Here is a 26,835-nt window from a genome sequence, read left to right as displayed (position 1 = left end):
CATCCTATAAAGACATTAAACAAATGAGTAACAAGACAAAACACTGTTGAAAATGGAAATCACGTAGGCTGCAGCTCTTCAAATGACTGGTAACCTAGTCATGTTTGCTTCTACATCTGCTGCGAAAGTGAGAATGTGGTCCAAACATCAGCAGATTACACCGATGTCTACAGAGACATACACAAACATCCTGTTGTGATATGCTATTAAAATATGCAGTCAACCACTGGATCCTTGGCAGGTATTTTATTTCATATATAGACGTTTTCTGTAATCAAATGTGAGTGCAATCAAACAACAGCAATACAAACATTACCAATGCAGTCTGAGAACCAGGAACAGGGTTAAAACAGGGAGTTCACTCACGCTACACAGCGAGCAGCTAGTAACCTCATGGACAACATAAAAAAAAACAAAAAACACTTTCCTCTGTCAGGATAGTCCATCATCATGGACAACTCGAACCGCGATAGTGCGGAAGGAGGTGGGGAAGCCTGTTTGACCCCCACCATCCTGCCCAAACTCCTCCTCCAACACAAAATTCATCCAGTGATACAACAGAGACCCCCCAACCTGACCCACCATCAAATCTCTATGAGTCCAACCTGCACTCAGCTCTTCAGTGAACTAGATAACTTCCTATTTCCCCATCATGATTATCATCGTCATTTTCCTAATGTTATCAGCAAAAAAAAAATAAAAAATAAAAATAAAAATCCAACTAATTTTCACTCCCCACACGACAGGAGCCAATCAGAGTCCAGAGGTCCTCCAGGTTTAGTCAGTCTCAACTAATGGCTGTCCATCCAGGTTGACTAGAAAACCACGTAGCTGTACATGTAGAACCAAAGTCCTCATGCAGTGCCCTGCAAAGGTGGCACATCACATACGTGCACAAGTGGAAGTGGGGGATGGGGGTGTTTATGGTTTTGGGGTGTGTGTGTGTGTGTGTGTGTGTGTGTATGTGTGCCTTTAAAGAGGGGAGAAGCAAGGGTGTTAGGCAAGTATCAGACCCAGGAGCACAAAAAAAAGTCCAGGAGAAGAAGAAATTACGTACAAAGTCTTTATCCACCGTCTTCTCTTGGCCCTCCTTTAAACTCTCAAACTCTCTCTCACACTCACTCACACTCACACACACTCACTCACACTCACACTCACACTCACACACACACTCACACACACACACACACATTATAGGTCCTCATGTCATTGTGAAGTCAGGTGTCAACATTCAAGAAAAGAAATTTAAAAAAACAAAAAAACAAAAACAAACCTCAATGGTAAAAAAAAAAAATCATCTCTACCATCACAATGCTTCAGTTCATAAAATCTTGACATTTCTGAAAAGTGATTTCGTTTTTCCTCCAGGTTTAAAGCAGTATGCGTGTGTGTAGTTGTTGTCGTTGTCGTCTTTGTCCCACTGCTGCAAACACACACACACAAACACACACCCAACATACGCACACTCACGCACTCCAACACACACCACATGTCCTCTAGCGGAGAAACATGGCGCAATGGAGAGCCACTCCTCCTGTGGGCGGACGCACTGATCACCAGGAGGAGACTGGGGTCGTTGCCATGGCTACCAGGGGTCCTCCAGCTCACCAGCATTCTGGGTGAGTAAAAACGAAAAAGATGAGAGAGGGGTGTGTTAGGTTTTTTTTGGGTTGATGCACAGAAGTTAAAACACACCTTTCGAAGCATTAAATACAGTTACATTTCACAACAGACTGTATTTCATAACGTTTTATCGTCTCAAAATGAATAGAAAATAGACAAAGATATTAAGATTCCCCTGCCTAGCCTGCATGTTAACAAAACCAGAACTCAGACCTCTGATGACTCACCTTGCGGGGAATCACAAGGCCAACTGTCAGACTGAAAAACAGGGGAGAAATGGAGAGAATAGAGTCCCTACTCTACACATCCTTCCTTTTGCTTGTTGCCACCAGCTCATGCAATGGCAGCAGTGGCAGACCTTTAATTTGATTCATTTTACAGGAGAACACAGATTAAAATGTCTGAGATGAGGTTTGGGGTGAAGCTAAAAGCTAATACACAAGGGCAAGGATTTCATTTCTGCTTGTACTATTCCCAAAAATTTAACAACCTGCTTGTGTTAGAGAATGTCCTGTAATGAATATAACCATATTACCTTGAGCTCTGTAAGTAATTTCATGACAACTCAGTTTGAATGGAGATGTTATCACAACTCTCATCGTCAATACACATTTGCAAGGTGACTCATTTGGTAAAGGAGCTTAAGACAAGAAGCTGTACAGTCAGTTTACAGTAAGAGATACTCATACACGTGACACAAACTGTACCATTATACCTCAAATCATGTTTATTTGTTCATTTGTCACTTAACTGCATGGGGCTCACTTGGCCCACGTAATCGCATACAAACACACCTCATACATACACAAACACACAGAGTCTTTAGCGTATCCTTCTCTCTGATAGTTAAGTGCCTTGGATATTGAGAAGATAAGTGCAGTGCATGCATTACCAGATTCATTGGTTACATGTTGTTATACACAATAACCTGCTTTCAAAGAAGAGTAAACATTTTAAGTGCAGCAGTTTGTTTGAATCAAAGTTTCAAAATGAGGTAAGAGTTTGAGGTTGTGTCAATGCCAATAACTTGTGAGAAATGAAATATTCTGTATGTGGGCGTCTGTCAGGCTGTGAAACTCTAAAGCCCCAGTTGATACCAGCGTCTGGCAGCATAGGAAGTGGAAATGTTTAACAAAAAAAAAAAACACAAAACAGGTTCATTAATACTTAATCTGTACTGTCAACTCCTCACAGAAACACAACCATCTCACATGAACCACATTCAGTGTTGTTCAGGTTTAACAGCTGTACAGGTGCTAACTCAGAGTGGAGTGGATATTCTTTGGAGTTTGCCTTCAGGTACATACGACCAATATGGGGTGGCTGCTCCAGTAACTTAAAGGAAAAAGTTAAATATCTTAACAATTGTTGGATGGTCTGATATTCAGAACATTTGTAGCCCCAGTTCTCTATCTACCATGATCATCAGGTCAACTTTTCTACTATGCTAACAACGACAATGAGCTGCTAACATCAGCTTGTAGAAGACACAGCTAAGACAAAGGTTACACAATGTAGTACAAGACAGTGCAGCACAAACAATGGCACAAAGATGAACCCTTTTGATTTAGGAAACACTACAAACTTTTATCTGGTGCCACTATTTTGTAAATTAGGGAAGGTTTCTCTAAAATTCTTACCCATCCAATAATTGTTTTATCTTATGTGTAATAAGATTTTCAGATTTACACAGCTGCTAGAGACATTTAGTCTTATTTTATTATTCAACATGTGTTTATTTTCTGCTCATGGGGTTGCCTGGTGCCACAAAGTATTCTGTCCTTTTCAATGTTACCACATATTTACTCATCTTCTTCCGAGTATCAACAACCAAGAACAAATTTCAGTGTTTTTGTGGGCGACTGTGAGGCTGCACACTATAATAGGGTGATGCAGAAATGCACATAAAAATGTAATGTTACTCTTACATCACAACCCACTCACATAAGTGTCCCTTTGTATTTAGACTGTGCAGTTTTTCTGTATCCAGACTGGTTTGAACAACCTGACATCGCTGAACATGCTACATTTCAGTAGTGATGATTGGTCTGTTGCTCAGTCATTCAAACTCATGCAGACACACATACAAACATACATACATATACAGAAAAAAAGTGTGTTCTGAGTCTGTAGATGGAGGCAGCCAGGAGACAGCGCTGGAGTTCAGAGAGCCTCCTCTGCTTTTCTTTGACAGTTCATTTATTGTAAGCAGGTGTGGGGGTGAGGGAGGGGGTTCAGGTAGGAAGTCAGCCAGAAGCCAGCACTAGTAAGTTTAGGACATGGAGTGCAAGGTTCAGGTTTGCTTCACCAGCCACTTTAGACTCAAATAGTAATTTGTTATTGTTTGTTTTCTATTGTAAACATCAGTCTGCGTAGTTAGGTTTTAACAGTGGCTGGCAAGGTAAAAATAAAAAGTCTCATAATAAAGGCTATATGTGTGGCTATGACACAGAACTTGAAATGACAGAGGGGCCATGGTTATGTCCTCTGACAAACTAAAACGCTGATAAACAACAAAGACAGCTGAAGTTTCAGATTTGATCGAGCCAAACAGGTAACGGCCGATGTGTCCATTCAAGTTCTGTGTCTATGAGGGGAAGAAGAGAGAGGTCACAACACAACTGACAGGAGCTCTGGGGTTGGATGGATGGGTGAGTGGAAGAGGGTATTGCGGGTGGGATGCTCAGTCAGAGGAGGGATCGGATTCAGGGGCGGACACATCTTGGCTGGCCTCCGACTCTGCAGTGGCAGGTGAGGGCGGGGGCGAGGGGGGAGAGGGAGGGGAGGCGGGCTGCTCCTGGCCGTCATTGTCATCATCGTTGTCAGAAGTCCTCCTGCTCTCCTCAGCGCTCTCCCCCCGCAGGTGGTAGGTGGCCAGTGACTCCTCCAGCACTGTGCGGTATTGGCCCCGGTGTTGCAGGCGGAACTGCCGCAGAGCCTCCAGCAGATGAGCCGCTGTGCTGCCACCTCCCTCCTCACTCTCCTCCTCCTCCTCTCCCCCCGCAAAGGCCTGAGGTGACACGCCAGGGGTCAGACTCTGCAGGCACGCTCCATGGTCTCAAACACACACATACACATATACGCACAATACTCACATCACTGTGACAATAACATCTACCACACACTAACGTGACAATGTCAGAGAGATATTTTCGCACACGTCGAACATGCCCATGCATTCGCTATCTCTGACCCTGTGACCAACAACGCTTTGTGATATTTGCTGTAGGGTGTAACAGGAGGGAAGGGGTTTGTAGAGCACCCACACAACCCAAGACTCTGCTGACATAATACGACTTACGTAGTTTCTCACTTCTATACACACAGCGTATGTGTGTATCCTTCAACAACTTTAGTTACTTTAGTTCACAGTTGTTGATTTAATATTGTGAATGTGACATTTACTCTGGATTTCAGTTTCCTGCAGTATAAACACAATTTCTGGGTTATGAAACTAGAGATGACAGACTTTGTACTACTCAGCTTTATTTGCCATGTTGTATACTTAAAGCTTTGGGAAACAAGATCTATAAACATTTTAATTTACTGCTTGATACCCACCTTACACACTGTATAAATCCCAGGACAAAATTCATATTGTTCTACATCTGACATTTTATTTGTTAATATGCTTTTGCTGGATATTGTAGTGGTAACGTCGCTGCCCTCCACGTGGGAGACCGGGGGTTCGAATCCCCCAACTTGGCCTACCCCAAGTAGGGGCCCTCAGGCAAGACCTCCTTACGCTTACCCTGCCTTTGCCTTGTACCTTGTATCTCACTTGTAAGTTGCTTTGGATAAAAGCATCTGCCAAATGACTAAATTATGTCTCACACACAACAATGGAAACACAGACTTTGAGCAGCGTAAATATATGTTCACATCACTTCACTTCTTCACACCTTACTTTCAGAACTACGAGTTTCAACCTAACTAAAGCTCACAAGTATCGTCAATCTTTACAGTCCTCTTGGAGGTTTTGCGGCATTTGTAAGAAGCAAAAACAAGTGGACAGGAAGGAACAACAGTCAATACAGATGAGAGTCTTAGATGGTCCAGTTTTGCAAACCTGCACAAGCAGAGCTTGGTACCAGACTGACCATTACCCACATTTATCTCTAAATCAAATCTGGACCCGACCAGACTCGTACACTAACATTAGTTAAACACATGCTGTATAGTCTCTCACTTTAAAACCTGTCTAGGCTGTAGGCTGTTTATAAGTAGGACTTGCAGAATGAGCTGTCTGAGGATACTGTCCCACTCTGATTCACAAAACACAGTTTAGCTTCACTTGTTGTTTGTTAAAGCAAAGTGACAAAACCAATTTTCTGCAGCAAGTGCACTGCACAGTTTTCCTATTTTTCCATCTTGAGCTAACTCCACATTTTGTACATATTCTGTATATTTCTCTCTTCGCTCTTGGCTATTTTCTCTTTCTTTGTAGTGTGTTGTGTGACAGTTATTATCCATGAGAAACGCAGCAACTGCATATAAGTATATGGATTACATGACACTCTGCATCACAAAATTTGCATATAGGATGATGTGTAGTAATCGAATTGTTTTAGCCTTACAACTTTATCTGCCCTTCCGGCTCTCTTGCTTTTCTGCATTCAGTGTGAACTCCTTTTATCTTTTTACCATCAATAAACTTGACTATGACAAGGTCTACCATAACATGTGCTGTTTTGACACATTATAGCCACTCTGTAACCTCCAGCAGTTTGTCAGGATTGCAAATTTAATTTAATGTTAAGCTGAAGTTTACATGTCACAGTTATTTCACTGATTCAAAGTTGAGGCTTTCAATGCTCAAATTCAGATGTTTTTGAATCCAGGTTATGTGAAGTATAATATACTGTTAAAATGTTAGTTTAAAAGATTCATTGCTGAGGAGTTGATGAGGTCTATCTGTATATCCTGTTTCAATAACAAATACAAAATTGAAACCGACTGCACAACTCTTAAACGCTTTATAACATGAAATGCAGTCAATTGAGTTTCACTAAGCTTGCTGAGGTTACTCTGCTCATCATCCACCCTCTTTCACATCTTAACCACATTCATTTCCTCTCATTCTCACACTCACACACAAACACAAAAAACGTATCCTTCTCCTAGGGCTGATGTGAGATTATGAGGTCATGTTGAGGGGGTTGAAAGGTTGAAGAGGGGAGGGGTTCAAAGACAGATCAACTCACCCCTTCCTCTTCTCTGTGAGGGTTCAGCTTGTTGTACACTGCCTCGATCACACTCCGTCTGCAAACACACAAGAGCGCTGCTTAGAGATGAACTCCTGGCATATTGCAAACAGTCTCTGTTCATTCTCTGCAAATGTATATTGATTGAGAAAATAATGGAGCTACGGAAGCAACTTAGTCGATTACTGAGTATCTGCTACTCAAGCATAAAGAGACTACAGAGTCTTAATTCATAGATACATTTTAGTGTTTTGATGAGGGTTGTCTCTGAGGTGTTAACAAACTGGGCAGTTTCCCACTTTGTATTTAATTGTAAATGGAATAGGTAGTTTCCACCAACAAAAGAATAAAGTTTTGTTAATATAGTGGCTCATCCAAGTGGTATAATTGAGACTGACTAGGCACTCAGATCAGTAGACTGAGCCCAACACGCAATCACTGATGACCATCAAAAACATTTCCTGCTCTAATTATTATACTGTTACAGCTCTGCAAATAATTATTTAGTAAGGCTGTAAATATATGTGAAAATGTTTAACATTATCTAATAAACCCTTTCTTGAATTACCATACTGCCATGATGATGGGGCAGGTTCTAGGTTTGATTGGTCTAATTGTGTCCACCTCAAGCCACACATGCTCAGTTTGATTTGGACATTTGCTTTTTCATTTGTAGAGCTGGAAACAGACACTTTCTTAAAAGGTCTGTTAAACAATTAATCGATATCTAAAGTCTGTAACATGCATTTTAACACAGTATTTACTTGCTGGCCAGGCCACCACCAGGTGGAAGATTGGGGATGTTCTCTGTGGAAATGCTCCTCAGGACAGACACCAGGTCAGGGACTCCTGATTCCCCACAGTTTGCCAGTAGCCCTATACACAAATACAATAGGACAATGAGTTTATGTTGCATATTGAGAAAAGTTATTGGTACACAACAAGTGTATAGGTAGACAGAAAACAAGTTATAGGTAGTAAATCAACACTTCTCTATGCAGAGGCTAAGAAACGTCTCTCCAGAGGCTAGAAAATAGTAAATAGTAGTGGAAAAATCCAATACACCAGTAGCTGCCATTTACAGCACGACTATGTAGGAGACTGATTTCAAATATTTGTACTACCCTCGTTATGTACACAGAAACTGAGTACTGTATGTGGCCACTTGTTTCACTTAACCTTTACAAAAAACATTTTGAACAAAGTATCAAAAGACTCCTGGGTCATAGGAACTTACAATAATCCAACAGATGTGCACTATCTCATGAATGTGGTTGAAAACCTATAGCACACAAAATCTATGACTCTAATTTTAGAGTAATTGAACTGTGCTCTACTGAACATCATGATCGTGAAGGTGTGCATATGCATGTGTTCGAGTGTGCTGACCCTCCACATGGGTCTCCAAGTATTTATCCAATTCCTCTTCTTTCTTTACAGCCTCTTCAGAGATTTTAGGAGCTCCAGGTAAACACACCAGCACCACACTCATATTGTCTCTGCTCCCCTGAAGGACAAGGAAAGACCGAGACAGAACAAAGATTTAAATGAAATCTATGTAGTAGACAAGGTTATTATGTAATGGTTTAAAAGATCAACATGTTTAAGTTAAACTAACATTCTCTAAGTATTCCTAAATACTTAGAGATAAACAACCCTGATTATAAGCATTGAAAGGTACATTTGCTGCTGAAAGAAAGATCTAAACAAGCTATGTTAGCATGCTTTTGTTCATCTTTCAACCAATCATGGAGCCAATGTTCCCACAATTCAAAAAGATTGCGGATCATTTAGTTCCAGTGCATTCAGAAAGTATCAGACTGGCTTCAGATTTATCAGTTTCGTTATGTTGCAGTCTCATACTACAATCATTCAAATTCTTTTTTGCTCTTATCACATTGGCATAAGTATTCAGACCCTTTGCAACAACACTTAAAACTCAGCTCAGGCATCTAATTTTTTTCTTTATAGTTGCTGAGATGTCTCTACACCTTAATTTGAGTTTACCTGTGGTAAATTTAATTCATTGGACATGATCATGATATGATAGTAGCTGGCAGACATGTAGGCCACTTGTGTTTTAACTGAGGCGTTAAGACATTAGTAAATCTATTTTTGGACAGTTTGAACAGTTTGAAGATGAGACTCATGCAGGTATGAAACTCCGCATGGTATCTCTTTCTTGTGCCGTTCCAAGGGATCGATGAGTTGAGGGATGAGTTGTTGGTATATTTGATTACCTGCTCCTACTACAACAGAAACATGTAAATAGAAACACAACCTGGCTGTGATTAAGTTTAAAATTCTAATTTCCTTTTACCTATTTTCAAATTTGTGAGAAATGGCATTTACAATTTCTCAAAACCCACTGTCAAGTTTTTAACTCAATTGTTTTGTCTAATGGTCACAACATGAAGACAGTTTATGGTCTCAAATTCTCACATTTGAGACACAGAAGAAGAAGAACACTGGGAATATTGTTAATAATTTTGTTAATATCAAAACAGTTGCCCATAACTTGTCTATTAATCTACTTAACTACTGACAGCTTTTTAACACTTTTTGGTTAAAGAATGTGGCTAATTGTTAGTAAACTTGCAAATTATTCCTTTATTGATCAATTTATAAAGCTTTGATAATGGAATTTCTTTATTTTGGTGTATTATAAAAACAAGTGGCTGGAGGCCACTGTTTACACACTAGATGAATTGGCTTTTATAGGACACAGACAGTTACAGATAGAACTGTCCTTGAACTAAAGGACAGTTACCTTGTAAAAGTCATTGCGGTCAGAGTAACTTTCTACAAGAGTGCAGTGTCATATGCATCACAAAAAGCACTGGCAGCGGAGGAGATTTATGACAGTGTGCGGCTGTTACTTGAGATAACCCAGCCAGTAAGGTAAAAATAACTAAGCTGCTGTGCACTTGCTGCTTCTTGGAGTATTCTTGGAGTACAAAAAAGACATATGGAAGGCAATAGACTAAGATGTAGACCAGCAGAAAGATTAGCTACAGCAAAGAGAGATTCTAGCATGATCTTGAATCAATAGCTGAGAAGGCCAATGGACAAGGGCTCATTTGAAAGCATTAATGCATTATTTAACATGTGATCCATCTGATCTCTCGCTATGAAAGGTTACAGTTTGGTCAACATAGTCAAACGGTTCAGCATCTATATTTAGATTCTGTTCCTACTCTTTTTGAGTAGAAAATCAATTTTGTGTCTGCAGTGTTTTTCTCAGTTCTCTCCATTAGAGAGATTTAATAAGCAGAAGTGAGATCTGAATGGGAACTGATGCAAACCTAGCAATACTAAGCCCTCATTACCAAGCTCTTTATTCATCAGTCAAAGCAAAGAACTGAACAAAAATATTCTTTATTAATACTAAATAACATGCAGGAGTAAACGTAAACGTATTAAACCTTCAACTCCCACATGCTACAGTATCCTGACCGATATGGCACACTAAATTTCAACTACAACTTCAAGTTCTCATCTTACATGCAAGCAAAATCTAACTAAGACGTAAGGCAGGCTGAAAAGTTGAAAGAGTTAAAAACTCTTTAGACACTTTCGTCTCCAATGTATTTTAGATATAGGTGAAAAAAGCTTACCTTGTGTAGGCAGGTGTCCACCACTGAGTTACAGACCTTCTCCAGATCATCACACACTAGGAGTCGTGAGCGGACAAACTCACAAAGCTCCTCGTTGGACATGACATCCCAGATTCCATCACATGCCAACACCACAAATTCGTCTCCTTCGGCCGCCCGCTCCAACACACACACTTCGGGCTCAGGGCTCACCAGCTGCTCTGTGGGGCCCTTACCATCCACACATTTGTAGTCGTAGTCCCCGAGGGCTCGGGACACAGCCAGGGAGCCGTTTACCCTCTGAATCATGACTGAGCCGCCGGCGTTTTGGATGCGCTCCTTTTCACGGGGGTTGCAGGGCTTGTGGTCCTGGGTGGAGAAGCCCACCTTGCCATCCCGACTAAGCACGGCCCGCGAGTCACCACAGTTAATGAAGTAGAGGTGGGTTGGGCTGAGCAACACACACACGGCTGTTGATCCACTGCGGTCCAGGCCCTGCCGCAGGTCAGTGAAGCTGCGCATGTACTCATCAATGTTCAGGAACCCCGAGCGGATGCCATCCTTGACGCCTTCAACAGAGCCCGGCCCTGAAGCAAAGTCGGCCCCACCTGACAAGATGTGTTCCAGCAGGTGACCGGAGCAGTAGTTGGCCACCCGAGAGCCTGCATGGCCATCGTAGACAGCAAAGAAGGACCAGTCGGTGAGTCCATGAGGGAGACCCACCACAGCTGTGTGAGCGTCCTCCATCTCTACCCGCCAACCCTGCATGGAACTCAGGCCATAACGCAGCCCATTGCCCTCCCCGTGGGCACTATGCTTTTCCGTCTTCGGCTTGTCCAGGAATGCACCCATTGCTGCCTATAGCTGGAAATTCATAAAGAGAAGAAAACAAAGAAATATAACCATTACACCACCATCAACAAGAAAAAAATCAATAGACATGAGATTATTAATATTAATGTACATGTCAGTCGATAAGTATCAAGAATTACAGCACAGAAATGTCATGAAGTTCGAGTTAATTTAAAAACAATGTTACCAGCAAAAAGCTAGCCATAAATAGTAGATTTTTCAACTTTTAGCCATAAATAGTAGATTTTCCAACTTTCAAATGGCTCTTGGTGTGTCTCTTGGTATGTTCAATTCTTCAACACATCTATGCAATCTGTAACAAGATTGCTCTTTATGTTAAAAAACAAAAATTCCATTTAGTGTCTCATTATCAAATTCTGAAACTTACTGGCCACAGAAAATACACAACCGTTCAAAGGTTTGTGGTTGCTTGAATTGAATTGTTAGAAAATCATTTTCAATCATCATTCGATCATTTTTGTTCAAAAACAAGAACATTTCCAAGTAACCCAAACTTCTGAACAGTAATGTAGGTTGTATCAGAGTATAGAAGTTCTCATTCACATTTTTAAAAATGTGGATACTTACTAAACTGACTTATTTGATGAGGCCTACCATTTATCAAAAGATCAGTAATAATACTCTTGGTCCTATGAATTATTCTGTAAATCACTAGTTTTTTGTGTCAGGTAGTTCAGTTAGCTGCTTCACACTGCGAGTAGAAAGGGCTTTTAATTACTCCACGGATGGCGAGAGCCAGAGATCTCGACAACAAGACAAAGATAGCAGAGGAGGAACCACAGAGTTGAGGATTACACTGCAGATATAAAGCTTCTTTGTGCACACAGTGCCTCTTTCACTCTGAACACAAGGTAACTAATACTATTAGTAAACCTGTTGGCAGGAAATAGAGTGACATTAATGAATCAGCAGAGGCTGAAATCCTAACCTGCCAACGAGTGAATGGGAACAAAATCTGACTTGAAGAATTAGCATTTTGTCTTTCCCTTAAACTTTATCCTTTCCGACCACTAGACACTCTCGCTAACTGTGAGCTAATCAGAGTCCAAGGCTTAAACTAATACTGATGCAGCCAGGCAGGTGGACCGCGTTTTTGGTGGCACTCAGAAAAAAAAAAGAGCCTGGTGTAAAACAATGTAATCCAGGAAGTCCAGTTTGAGTGAAATATCCATGCATTTGAAAGCTTAATGGACAATAAAACACTCCACAGCAGTTTATAACACTTTAATACTTGATTTTCTTTTCACCCTAGCGGATCACATAATATGTTAGAAACCTTTAGACCTTTTACCACTACTCAAAGAGAAATTATACAATTTCTCTTCAGGTTGTTTTGTATAAAACAAACAAAGCTCGCTGGCAGGCTATTATTAACCCTGCATTGTGCCAGCAGTGGAGGTAGTAAAATTGCTGCATCTGAGCCAGCTCAATGTCTGAGTCAAATTAAACTTAACAGGTCTACTACCGGGATGCTGCCAGCTGCTCTTTGTTTTGGCTTTGATTGGTTACAGTTATCACAATGATGGTTCAAGTTAATGGCAATCTATTAGAATCTGTGTCTAAAAAGGGTTTGTGTCAGCATGCTATAAGCTAACAGAGGTAATGGAGAAGGTTGAAAAGAAAAAAAAAAAAACGTTTCAATATTGCTTCTACATTAACTGAAGTCTCCTATGACCGAAGTGGGCAGCCAGGCTGTCAGTATTTCATTTTGAACAGCTGCTTCTTGACACACAGCTTCTCATCTAGTTTTGAGATCATAAAAACTGGCTCACGCGCAGTTGGAGATGTATGCTTTATTTAATGCACCACAAATTTAAGGAAAAAAATGACATGCTATGGCTCCTGAGTGAAACTGACTACGGAAACACTTCTGAAACCTGTTTTTAAGTGTTTCATATTTTAGAGTAGTGAATTCAACTTGAAAATAAAACACCAATGTGAGGTGAAGACTTTTTGGGAACTGTTTTCTAAAATATTTATACAATATGAATCAAATTGGTGATTAGAAATGGCAGTAGTTAAATCTGACTCTCCTATATGTAGTGAAAATGCACGCAGTTTGATAGATTATATATATTTTTTATAATGTTGATTATTTTTTGTTTGCAATCCACTATCAACTGAAGCTCAACTCTATATGTCTGCATATATTTTCTCATCATACCAATCAATTCAGACCTAAAAGTCAGCAACAACTGTGGTATGGAGCTACTTACAGTACTATTGCTTGGTTTGGGGGGTAGCACTCGTGAGATCTTGAAATCACAAACCTATTGATTTCTCACTCTGCATTACCTCCCACATGAACGCACACACAGCATGACAGGAATGTGCCCAAAAAAGGCTGGTACATGTGAGGAGTGATCACAGCTGGTTTGAGAGAAGGAATGTGTATGTGTTTTGTGTCTGCTCTGCGCATGTGTGCAGTGTCATGTCAAGTTGTCTGTGAGAAAAAGGCGCTCTATAAATATGCTAGGCCGGTTTAGATTTCATGTCCAGGGTGGGGCAGTGGGCCACGCCATTCACATTTCTTTTACAGTCCAGCTACATGTACATTACTTTTTAAACAGAATTACATTTACCACTACTACCAGTTTGTGACATTCAACGCCTACCTCTATATGCTCATGTATGGTAAGAAAGAGTGTTCACATACAGTATGTGTGAGAGAAAGAGAAATCTGTTATGTTCACCAGCAGTGATTCTCTCTAAAAATAAAACAAACACACTGTCATTGCCTAGCAACCACCCACCCTACAGTGCAAACATCCAGCCTAAGCTTCATTCAGCGTCATGTCTCTCTAAAAGAAACACACAGACACACACACACACACACTCTCAGCTGCCTGGTGGAGAGAGGAAAGGAGTTGCATCATCTATCTATTAAAGCAGTCGCTGCAGCCAGACCCCGAAAGGAGACTGTAGATACTATGAGATTTGTTTGCTTGACAGTGGTATAATAGACTACAGATCCAAGCATGCGAAGTCAAGAAAATACCTCCATTGAGACATCAAACTGAAACCAGGAACCTTTAACCACTTAACCCCACAAAACTGCCATCTGTCATCCATGTTGTAACCACAAGTCGAAACGAACACCCCCTGATGCAAAGATGCATGTCTGCCAAAAACCGCTGGCTGTGAAGAGTGAAGTGGAAGGTCAGGGATTACATAATGCTGCAGTGAGCCCAAGTGCCTCTCTGACAGCAGGCGCACTCGTACAAAATCAGTTGCTATCCTGGAAGCAAGGTTAATGCACAGCCTTCGGCACCATCCATACAAATACACTGGGACTGTAGGTTTATGTTTACTTCCCAGAGAATAAGACAACTAGAGATACAACAGCTTGCTAATTAATTCTTATTTGCCAACAGTCTAAAGGCCAGAGTGTCTGACATAATTTAGTTATAGAAGACTGATTTAGGCTTTCATTTAGATAATGTGATTTCAGGACATTTCAAGGCCTTTTCCAGAAAACTGCAGACCTTTGAGATGCTACCCACATATCAAAATTAGTCAAGCTATCAATCAGAACCTTTACAAGGGGCTATAATGCAGGTCACAACAGCAATGACAGCAAGGACAAAGTAAAATAAAAGTTTCAGACAACCCTCTTTTTTTTGCAGTATAAGCTAATACAGGCAAATGATCACACCCTGTCCAACAATGCCTGACTGGAATTAAAAGTTAGTTACATAACCTTACATGCCAGCTATAGACTATCTATTATAAAGACAAAGCTTTAGTTGAGCTAAATAACTGGTTACTGTACAGCAGCACAAAGTTAAGCTGGAGTAGAAGAGGAAAGGATTAAAAATATTATAGGTCTGTGATAAAACTTTACAGTTTCGGCATGAAAACATTGTCCAGCCAGCCAGCTTAGTTCTATTTGATTTTATGTTGATTTTGCTCTGTATAAATACTTTGGTTCTCTTATCAAGGGTTTCAAAAAGTGAGGGGCACGCTTGGGGCCCCTGTACAGGATACAATGATGTAACTAGGACATGCAGGGTATTCCTCTGTAGTGAGCATAAATCAGTCAGTAATGACTGCTTGAAAATGTAAGCCATGGCAGCCTGCTACCTTCTGGTCAATGGATAATACACAATCCAGATCAGGAAGGTTTCCAATTCAGTGATACCCACTCCCTGGGTATCTGTGGGTATCATTTAGTCCAGTTAAAACAAACAGCTAGATGCCTTTTTTGGGCTGTGCTATTAACAGCTGTTCCCTCACCAAGATTAAAAACACAAGCATCTGCTATGTGAAATTAATTTTGCTTTGATAAATAGACATTAGCGGCATTTCATCCACATTTTGAAAGGCTTGGCAAAGAAAGACCAATAAGGGACCGCCACTCACTGAGCAATTTGGTTAAAGGCACAAGTAATGAACCCCCATCTAGGTGATCTCTTGCTAGCTTGTCGTTCATACATTACCCAACTGAAATTTGACTTATTTAATATGCACACACACTATAATAAATGTTTACTGCCAATCTGCTTAATGAAAAATCAGGATAACATTACATTTCTGTCTGGCACATTGGATAATTTGCCATATTGGTAAAAATGCATTGCTAATGCAGTGCGATAAATACACTATATAGTGCCAAGGTCAAGGTGACAAAACATTCAGTAGGCCTTCAGTATGTTCAGTAGGTCAACTTTTTGGCCCAGAATTGCCCAAATACATCAACCAGGTGTTGCCAACAAAAAAACAGAGAACTAGGTGAATAAACTAGGTAAATATTAGCAAGACAACAGTACATTTTTGTGTAACAGCCAGTGACTATCAACATATTGTGGCAGCCTGCAAGTGGAAATTACATCTGTTTTATAGCATGTATGCATATCAATGGCCTCGCCTATGTGATGGACTTTATGACTGATGGTCACCTGAAAGAAAATACCTGACCTATACGAAATGCTCATGACAAGATAAGGAGGACCACCTGAATGAACCATTAAACCAACCAGAGAAGACTCAACAGTTGGGTAGTCAGTGAGGACTGCAGATGATACACCGGCTCACATTTCACAGCCGCATTTGGAGAAGCCTCTGGAATGGCACAGCCTGTCGAACTGTTATGACGTATTCGGTCTTGAAATACGGACTCTGTAGCAAACAACTCTGAACTGGGACACAGCTTGTGTTGTGTATTTGGTCCCCTTTACTACAGAAATAACCCCTACAACAGCACTTATCCTATTATATACATTTACATATCTAACAAAAATATGTATACATGAATAAAAAATATATTTTGACCTCGCCTTTCCTGTGCAATGGCGTGTTTCCGATGTTCGTCATACAACTCCTGATCATACTAGTTGAATAAATCAATAAGAGTTTTACTTTATGATGCCAAGATGATAGCTAAAGCATAAAGCTTAACAGTAGGTTAATGGTGACATTGGTATTTGTAACATTTTGTTTTGCTCAGCAAAACTGAATATTTCAGAAGCTGGAACAAGAGAATAGTTGCAATTTCTGACCAAACAACTGTAACAAATACCCAATTCTCAATGTTGGCGATTCATTTTCTGGTTGACTACATAATCAATAGGCTTCCTAAAATCTCCTTAGAAATGTGTTCCTTTACAAGTGATCACCTAAAAACTGGATATTTTTATAATAAGATACTACTAAGAAACTCAGCTAAGTCTAGTGTAAATAATGCAATATAAACATTACGGTATTAAGAAAACACTGCAGCAGCAGATGAAGCAGATTAAGTTACTGAGGGCCATTCTGTGTAGAACAAAGACAAAAAAGCTAAATTAAAGTTTTAATTATTTGTTAATTGGTTATTTTGGTTAATTTTTATAAACAGATCTGACATCAACACGAATAGCTGAATAATTATAAAATATATATTTCAGGGCAGCAGCTACTTAATTTTATCTTTGATGAATCTGTCATTTCTGCACAATTGGATAATTTCCAAAATGTGTATAAATAGTAAGGTAATATTATATCTAAAGCATTTAATTATGGCACTAAAATTATTGCCTTTTGCTCCTCTTCAATTGCTTATATTCAAAGGATTTATTTATTATGTCAATGAAATCAGTGCAATAAGCATATCTGTGTGGCTCACAGATCATTTTCAGGCAGTTACCTTCAAGTTAAAGTGATCTAGGTAATCTAGGTAAGCATATAAGAAAAATGCAGTATAACATATTTATTCCACTGAAGACACTTTTGCTTATCACAGTGCATTCCTGTGTTGTAATAAATGTCTATAACAAGATCTGTCTTCAGATCTGTGTAACTGTAAAATGTGCTTGTTGACTGTCTCAATCTCACACTGACAGTGTTTCATCTGTTCCTCAGTATTTAGGTTTACACAGTGACTGCTGACTCAGATAAGATTATCAGCGATTGAACTCCTCCTGTATCTCGCTATCAGGGCACAAGCCCAAAACATAGTGATGTAATATACTGGTTACCTGTGCACCTTATCGCAATCTGATATGCTGGAGAACGAGACTAGGGTGGCTGCCAAGCTAAATTTCAACACAGTACAAAATTGATGATGAAATATGAATTTACTATGAGCTCAGATGACAATTCTCCAACATAGCAGCACAATTTGGAATGGTGTAATCGACAAGATAAAAAAAAATTACGATTTTAAGAGAAATAGGAAGAGTATAGATGGTCTGATCATATACTATCTTCACATGACAAGCCACGAGCTTTACTGTCGCCATACAATCTTAGCAGACATTTTATTAGCTTTGGAATAGGGACATATGCCTGAGAAGTTAAAGGATGCTCTTTGCATTGCAGATGCTGTGCCTGCTAATTAATAATCACTAGCAGAGTATAACTTAGACAGCCAAGAGTTGACACTTGTTTGGACTGAGTCATACAGGAAGTAAACTGTAACTGTATGACCACTTTTAGAAATTCCAATGGCAATACTGGCAAAAAACCCATTAATGATGACTACTACTACCAATTACTAATCTCAGTTTCTGCAAGTGTTGACATACTCCACTGATCACATCGGATACGTCACAAACAAATTCTAACACACTTTATCTGTATTCAAAGTGAGAATTGTAAGAATATTGTTGTGTTTGCTCTCTAGACTAGAACTAGATCACCAGCATCATTACAGCATGAAAATCCCAAATTCAGTGGGCATTTCTATTATCATGTAAGCAAAACTTACAACCACTGACTTGTGGTTAATCATGTTTTCATATAGGTTTGTATTGCTCTATATCTATAGTCAAGTAGGGTGTTACCAACCAAGCCCATGTTTATGGTCAGTAAGCCTTGTACATTTTACACATCTTCCCTGTGCCTGTGGACCTGTCTCTCTCTAATAAAGCATGGGATTCATGTAGTATATAAAGTGAATTACAAATAAAGAGAACTCAAAGCGCGGCAGCTAAATCACATGAGTCATGACCCAACACTTTAGCAAACAAAAGAAGAAATCAGATTTAAACTTAAACAATGTCTAATTATGTTTTTATATATGTTTATTTTGAGTACCAATATTTTGTTATCACAATTCACTTCACATATAATTATTTGATATTGATTATTGACAGGTTGATTTTTTTCAGCTACATAATACACACATAAAACTAGTAAAAAAACATGTTTTTTTATTTGTTAATATTAAAACAGTTTATGAGTAATAAAGAATGGGTAAAGTATTGGGTGGAGCAGTGCTGGTGCCGCAGTGAAACATGAATGGTTATAACCACAAGCTTGTGACTTACATTAAGTGTTGCTGACTTCACAGGCATCAATAAAGTAAAAAGGCACTTACGCTTATAAGTTCCATCTAAAAGAACTTAGCTACTCAATTCCCACTGATTGCGTTTTAGTTTGACAGATACTGACAGATACTGGACATCATTATCACTACATCGTCACTTATTGAACATAATGTAACTTCGGACAACTTCTGGATGTGTGCTTGTTTGAATGTATGACTAGAAATACCAGCAGACTGCCAAGCTAACATCATGTACCCAACCACCCGTATCACAAAGTCCGCTAAGCTTTTTATTTGCTAATCATAGCTAGTGAAGCCTTAAACATGCTACATTAGCTTCCTCGGGACAAACCAATAACACTTGGAGCCAGCGTGTTGTTTAGTCGTTAACATTAGTGTTACTTAACATTTGACTTCGTACGTTGATGGCTTGCTAACGTTGGCGGTCTCCAAGTTAACGTTACTTAGAAACTTCAGATGATGGGTCAGGTTTTATTTTGGCAATGCCTCGTTTCTATGATAACGTTGTTGCACAACCCAGTTTATGTTGCACGAACCAACTGACTGTTTTTGGAAATGCGTTTGTGTGTTAAATACCAATCCACTGACCACATGCTGAACTCCATTCTTAACACTAGTCCCCCCCTACGGAAAAGGCCTAGCTGCTAGTGTGTTGATATGAGCTAACATTAGCTGGCATGCTAACTTAACAGTTAGCTGTGGTTGGAGCCAACGCAATTCCCCTGCTTGTCAAACTCTAGCTAATGACGTTAGCGCACATATTAGTATGCTACTTACGTTTTCCTGCTGCTGTGCGAATGTAGATCCAATCTTGATTACCTGCTGGACTCTGCTTTTGTGTGAAGATATGTCGTTAACCTAGCTATGTACGGAGCTAACGTTAGCTAGCTAGCTATGTTATGTTTCCTTATTTGACAAAAATAATCGAGATTGGCCTCAGATGAGCGGCGATAATTCCTTTCTCGGTGGTTCCCTGCTTGGACAGCGTTGATTTTCACGCATGTTTGACGCTAGTTCTGTTTCTTACATGAAATAAAGGCAATTCGTCGTTCCAAAACAAATATGGACACTGGGAATTGGTTATATTATACAACACTGACAAATCTAGTACTTTCTTCCATTGAAGGGCCAGAGCTATCCTCCGAATACAGTGCTGAACAAGAGGAGGGGTTATTTTTGGCATACGCTTGGTGATTGGCTACAACGTTCAGAAGAAACGCAATTTCATTGGATGCTTATCCTGTCAATCAGCTCTGCCCCTGTGCAAAATACAATTTCATTGGTCCTTTGTCGAAGATCTGTGACGCGCCCAGAGGTGTAGGAAGCGCTTGTTGCTGTTACAAGCGTGCGCCGACATTTGTCCAGGGGAGCGGAGTTAGTTTTGAAATGAAATGTTCAGCGGCATGGCAGAAGACTACTGACCCAATTCTGATGGCCAAGACTCAAAATATAAACAAACAACAAATGTTAATTTGAGATTCAATTTTGTTTTATCAGTGTAGTAAGTTTGAGGTTGCCCCAGACGAGGATGGGTGGCGTGGTGTAAATAACAAGCGCAACTTAGGCAAAAGATAAAGTTGAGTTTTGGGAATTAAGTAAATAAAACACATTTACTCAGGTATCTACTCAGCCTTTTATTTAACGTAACCTTTCTGTTTTACATGACAGATCAGAGGGAAATATTGTACTTACTCCACTGCATTTCAGAGATAGCTTTACTTAGGCTATGAATACAGAGTAAACTGAACTAATAAATGTGATGCATTGTTATAGATTGAGGTATCTTTCATTCAGAGTATGTATGCACTATAGTGAGGATATTTATAAATAGAACATGCAACTAGAAACACAGCGATGGCATATGCTGTATGCTTTTCCTACTTGTGAGGCCTTCATTTATTAAAATGTACTTTTTTTCCAAAGTTAAATTAATTTTTTTGAATTTCTTTTATTTTCCTTCCTTTTTCCATTTCTGTTTTTACATGTGTGTACTCCCAAACATTCATCTTGATATTGATGCAAAATGAAGGGGTTTCGAAGTTTTTCATTTAACTGGATTTAACAAGGCCTGAACAGATTTCTATAGAAGCCTTAAAAGGCACACACTCGACACACCTACTAGACCCAAAGTTTGCGTGCTTCTTTCACATTTGTTCATATTACTACAGTATAACCCACTAGAAATGATGCAGTTTTGGCAATGTAAAAATCTCTAGTCCCTACCACTTTCTTTAAGCTATGTTTTGTCTAGATAGATACTCATTTTATTGCCCATCCCACCCTCATCAGTTAATTATATGTAACCACATCCAGTGATCCATTCTTCAGCTAATTTGAATCAATATTGGGAATTTCCGCTGAATTAGAGGCTGTATTGCTTTGCTGTTTATCATCTGCATGCTGTTCATAAGTCAAACCTAAAACCTTTATATTTGTTAAGGTTGCAGATTGTGATCAAAAAGGGGTTTCTTTGCTCTCAGAGGAAAGAACTTGACGTCACATGCTGTTCTCACTTGTACATATTATGTTGTCATCTTTCCACTGATCATAACCGAAAATACTGAAAGGGGTTGTAATTATTAATTCCACTCCATTCTATACTGTTCAGAGATGCTATATTTAAAAGCTAATACTGTTCCCAAAGCTGGATTATGTACTCAGAAGAGCAAACTTCCCTCAGCTCTACAAAAATATTTCCACATGACAAAATGTACTGTAGACCAGGGAAAGGGAGGAATTTGCCATTAATAGAAGACCACCTGCTCATTTTATTCCTTTATGCAACCTGACCAGGAAAGTACCTGCACAAGACAGTGTAAATGTACCTTTTGCCATCTATCCACTTGTATTATTTATTGCATTGAGACTACAAAGATGTGAAATACACAGAGGAGGTAGTGTGATGCAGCCAGGAGGAGGATATAAAAGCAGTCTCAATGAAATTGGTCTTTAAAAACAGGTTTTAAAACTTGAGCCTTTTCAAGCCAGGCGTGATCAGGATGCAGCCTTTACTTCAAAGTACAAACAAAAGGTGCATGCAACACAACTTCCACATCAACTTACTGACAATATAAAGTTCACCACCAGAAGATTTATGACAAGCCTACATGGATATTGTTGCACTTCTAGATGAAAAAAATATATAGATGCTATTTTATTTATTCAAATAGCAAGAAATAAAATGCCAGCTCCAGTCAGGGGCAGGGGGATTAAAGCATAAACAAGATGTGTGTGTATAAAGATGTTTAGTTAGATGCTGTATCAGTGAATCTGTGTGTGCAGTGTATGTGTGTGTGATGGCAGGATGGGGAAAGCATGGCTTATCTGTTGTCATTTTGTGTTTCTCCCCCAGGATTAGACTTGTGTCTTATTAATGAAAAACTCATCAGATGTCAGAACAGCTCCCTGAGGAACCAACCAGGGTTATGAGACACAGGTCAGATTAAGACCCTGTTTAAAGGCTGTGTGTACGTGTGTGTGTGTGTGAGCATGTTACAGGGGACTAGAGAGTGTGAGCAGGAGAGAAACAGCAGAGTGGTATTTAATTTTCCAAGATGAGGGATTATCACTCGCAGTATTTGATCATTCTGCTCTGATCTCAGGATGTTCAATCACAGCTTATCCCAAATAATAAACTCTCTGTCTTTTGTCCTCTTTCGTCTTCCCAATCCCTGACACACACACACAAACTTATATATATATGTATATATATATATAAGTTATACATACATACACACACACACACACACACACACACACACACACACACACACACACACACACACACACACACACACACATATATATATTCCACACCACTCCAACTGCCAAGCTTTTCATCGAGTAAAGTGGCCCGCTGCGCCTACTGTCAGGGTGGTGTGTGTGATTGTTCAGCCACCTGGTCACCTCAGGGCTCAGGGGGACGGCTGAGAAGGGGGGAAACACTGGCAGGAGGGAGATGGGGCAGAGGGGGTCGGGTGGGGGTCACTGGTGGGACGATGCTAGGCTTTAGCATCTTATCTAGGCAGCTGAGGAAAGTAAATTAAAAAACTGTTACGTCTAATCCGGAGCACCACGAACAAGTGGCACACCAAATCTGATCCCTTGTGTTTACATGAATCTGGATGAGCTTAAACACACACACACACACACACACACACACACACACACACACACACACACACACACACACACGCAACACACTACGACATTCCCTTAAATTATATACACACATATGCTTACACACAGCTTCCCTGCTGCTAAATACTCTGTGATTGTGTCTCAAGCTGGGTGGATGGAGGAGGGGGGTGATGGGCGGTACAAGGTCTTGATCTCCACTCTCATTTTCAGCCTAGAGATCTGCACCCAGGACATCTGGGTCACATCATTACTGCAATCTTCTGCTTGTTCATTCCCAGCTTTGCAGGGCTTAGAGTGACAGGCGTGCACACAAATGTTCACATAAAAAAATACACACATCCAAGGATACAAATATAAGACATGTCGTAGTTGCGACCTGTAAAATCTGTCATGTCTGACAAAGATTAAAATGGTGGTTAGGGTTTTCAGAAACACAGATGTTAAGATACTAAAGTGAGTGTTGTGCTGTTCATAAGTGTGCATATACAAGGCAAAGTCTTTGAGGGGGGGTGCAGTGAAAATGCCATAACACATATATTTAGGTGAGGAGACATGAGAAAAGCACCAAAGGCCAAATCCAGTTCAGGCTAGAGTCCACCTGCTATGATGATATGTGAATTTAAGTTCAATTCAATTCAAGTTTATTTATATAGAATGAAAAAAAATCATAACACACTTATCTCAATGAATAAAAAGTATACGTGGTTTCTGGAGAAAGTTAAATACTGAAGAACCACAGCACAAGGTTCTGGTCGACGCCTTCGCGTCGCCCTCTAGTGGTGGAAACCCGGTTTTACATTAGAGTTGCAGTTCCACCAGTTGGCTGATAGGGAGCACTGTAGAGCACCAAGTTTAAAATTAAGACTTAAAACTTAAATAACGATATTATCACCTTATTATTTATTATACCATCAAAAATGTTTCCAACTGAGTTGTCAGTAACAGTGACGTCTGTTTTGTCTCCCTTTATTTAAAGTTTTATATAATTATAATAATGTTAATTTCAATTTAATACTACTAGTAGTACTAATAATAATAATAGCAATAAACTCTTTACATTAAATAAAATGCAGATTTAGAGCAAATTATATAAATATGAGTTAATCTGAAAAACAAAAAATACAAAAATAACAACAAGACTTAAAATCATATAGCCTGTATCACCAAACATAACTACATTTGTCTTGTGTTAATGGCTTTTCACATATTATATGAAGCACTTCTAATTACTTGTTCTTAAAAAGAGCCATCATATTAAACTTAAAATTGTGAATTTCGGTTTGTGCAAAGCCAAATACCAGTGATTCACGTCAATCTGAAACAGTTAGCTATTACTACACAGCAGAAAATAAATAGATAGGTCAATAGACCTGGAGTCAGAAAACCTGTGTTTGCAGCTGATTTTGCAAACAGTGACACGACAAAGCATCTTTTAATTTGCTCATTAGCAGAAAGCTCATTTCAGAAAACGCAGCTCCCGACAAGAACAAGTGATCCAGTCCATGTGTGTGTATTTTTAGAGTTGCACATGAATACAGCACAGCTGATGCGTTTGGGGATCACAGGGTGACGTGTCTGCAGGCAGCACAGGGAGTTTCCAGCGGGACTGTGCAGCCGTGGTCAGGTAAAGGTTCAAAACTCTGCTCCAGGTGAGGCTCGAACTCACAACCTCGGCATCGCTTTGCTGAATACTGTCATATAAGTACCGCGCGCTAACCGATTGCGCCACTGGAGCTACGTCGCTTCTGGGTCAGCAAATCCGCTTATGAGAGGCGCAGGCGTCCGTGAGGAACCGACGTGCGTCTCAGCTGATTCCTGTTTTCTGTCACAAGTGATGGAGGCTGGATGAGGAGCGGTGATCGCACGGGGTCCTGCACACGCATGCTGCGTTCAGGACCCTCTCACAAAGACCCGAACTGCAGAAGCTCCACAGGACCAATTTATGTGCTTCATTTTTGCTGCTTAAAACTGTGGTATACTAAATGCAAAATATTTTACACAAGACAAAATAAAATTATGATAAAATGTGATGATCCTGTGACTCAAAAGTGCACTGAAGTACAGAATATGAGTAGATTTTCTTTAAACTTAATCAAATAATATCAGCAGCAATTTATTGCTTTTATTATAAGCTATAGCTTCTTTATGCTGAGGCTTGAACTCGGAAGTGTTAAAACAATGACGTGCATGTAAACAAGATAATGTCTGATTGTGATAATTGGATGTTTTGATTTATTTTGCTCAATCCTAATATTTCTAGTCTCTTTAAAACACTCCAAGTCCCTTTATTCAGCATTTCTAAAGTGGCTTACAGTTTAAGAGGAGTTTGAGAGAAGATTTTAAAGAAGAGTGTTTAAGAATTTACCCTCAGTGAGTAAAATTGTAATTTCTTATATCCATACAGACTTACAGACAAATCCAATTACACCATCTTACAGGTTCAGTCCTAATGTTGTCACTCACACCTTTTCTCTGCTTCTAATTGTCACCTTCAGTGGAAATCACAGGCTCCATAGAAAACACGGGTGTAAACAAAAACACCCAACAGCTGCAGCAGATGATGTTTTTAAAGCTGCGTGCTGCAAAGAGGGTAAGCGTCAAATGAAAAACCTTTGTGAACAGAGAGACAGCGGCTGTGCCAACACACCAACAAACACACACGGTGCGCTGAGGCTGCCTGCAAGCTTCCAAGAATGTGATTTGTATTGTGAGACCACTCCTCATTCCTCATCACTGTGTCAAATTGCCATATTTTGTGGGGGTATTTTACAACATTTTTGCACAGGCCACAGTGTGTATCAGGCCCCATTTATCACACTCCCCCTCAAGAGCCACACAAAGAGGGACAGAGACAGAGTAGGTGGCTGAGAGACAGGGCAGGCTGTCAGAGTATAACACCAGGAAATGACTCAGTGAGGCTGGACACATTAATCTGGCAGTGTGTTGTTGTTGTTGTTTTTTTATTATTATTCTCAGCATATTCATAATTCAACACATGACATACAGGAAACACTAACATAAACATTCTGAATGAAAGAGAAGAAATCCCGCGACCCATGGGTCACGTCAAAGACATGCGGCGGCAATGCCATTTTTAAAACTTATAATAAACACACCTGAAGGTCTGATGGGTTAACCAGCTATTTTTTGAGGCCCTCTGGCAATACCATTGTGCAGCAGGAGAAGAGTGAGAGAGAAAGAGAGAGAGGTCTGAAATCCAGATAAACTAGACTTAGCAATAAGGAAAATAGACGTTAGCTGCTGGCAAAGTTGCACTTAAGTTTGCCTCAAAATGTTGCTGGTAAATCACAGCCTTGAGGAAAATATGACAGATCCATGCCCTTTTCTGCTGCAAAGGAAGTGCTTTAGTAAGTTAGGGCTCAGTAGGTACAGTCAGCAATAGAAAGAGGATGAGTAGATTTACAGTGCTGTAATGAGATATACAATATATTATACATTGGTTTAAGAGGGAGGCGTAGCGCTATGCTCTTCTTCTTTGCCTTGTTATATTTTCAAACCTGCAGACTGGTCATGAATAACCGACAGATTTTGGGGGGGGTAGAGTAATAGAAGGTTTGTTAAATAATGTCTCCAGGTAATCACTCCTCAACATCAGCGTTGATGTGCGTAA

The 26,835-nt window shown here is 39.8% G+C and overlaps 1 protein-coding gene and 1 non-coding gene across 3 annotated transcripts; both read right to left on the bottom strand.

The window, feature by feature from the left end:
• Nucleotides 1-231: 231 nt before the first annotated feature.
• Nucleotides 232-20,214, bottom strand: ppm1bb (protein phosphatase, Mg2+/Mn2+ dependent, 1Bb). Of its 2 annotated transcripts, none has more exons than XM_026351261.1 (6): nt 19,842-20,214; nt 10,445-11,287; nt 8,217-8,334; nt 7,592-7,703; nt 6,828-6,885; nt 232-4,633 (listed from the first exon to the last, which is right to left on the bottom strand). In XM_026351261.1, the coding sequence occupies exons 2-6, from the start codon at nt 11,273-11,275 to the stop codon at nt 4,307-4,309; spliced, it is 1,446 nt and encodes a 481-aa protein (XP_026207046.1). In that variant the 5' UTR covers nt 11,276-11,287; nt 19,842-20,214; the 3' UTR covers nt 232-4,306. The 2 variants fall into 2 exon arrangements, with proteins under 2 accessions (XP_026207046.1, XP_026207044.1); XM_026351259.1 differs by having other exon boundaries at nt 232-1,615.
• Nucleotides 20,215-24,845: 4,631 nt separating this feature from the next.
• Nucleotides 24,846-24,939, bottom strand: trnai-uau. The gene is made up of 2 exons: nt 24,902-24,939; nt 24,846-24,881 (listed from the first exon to the last, which is right to left on the bottom strand). It is a non-coding gene; the product is annotated as a tRNA-Ile (tRNA).
• Between the last annotated feature and the right edge of the window lie 1,896 nt (nt 24,940-26,835).

This window comes from Anabas testudineus, chromosome 19 (genome assembly GCF_900324465.2).
Source record: "Anabas testudineus chromosome 19, fAnaTes1.2, whole genome shotgun sequence".
In the NCBI taxonomy this organism is placed as follows: domain Eukaryota; kingdom Metazoa; phylum Chordata; class Actinopteri; order Anabantiformes; family Anabantidae; genus Anabas; species Anabas testudineus.
Note: the sequence above shows the minus strand (reverse complement) of the source record. Positions and strands in the feature narration are given on the sequence as shown.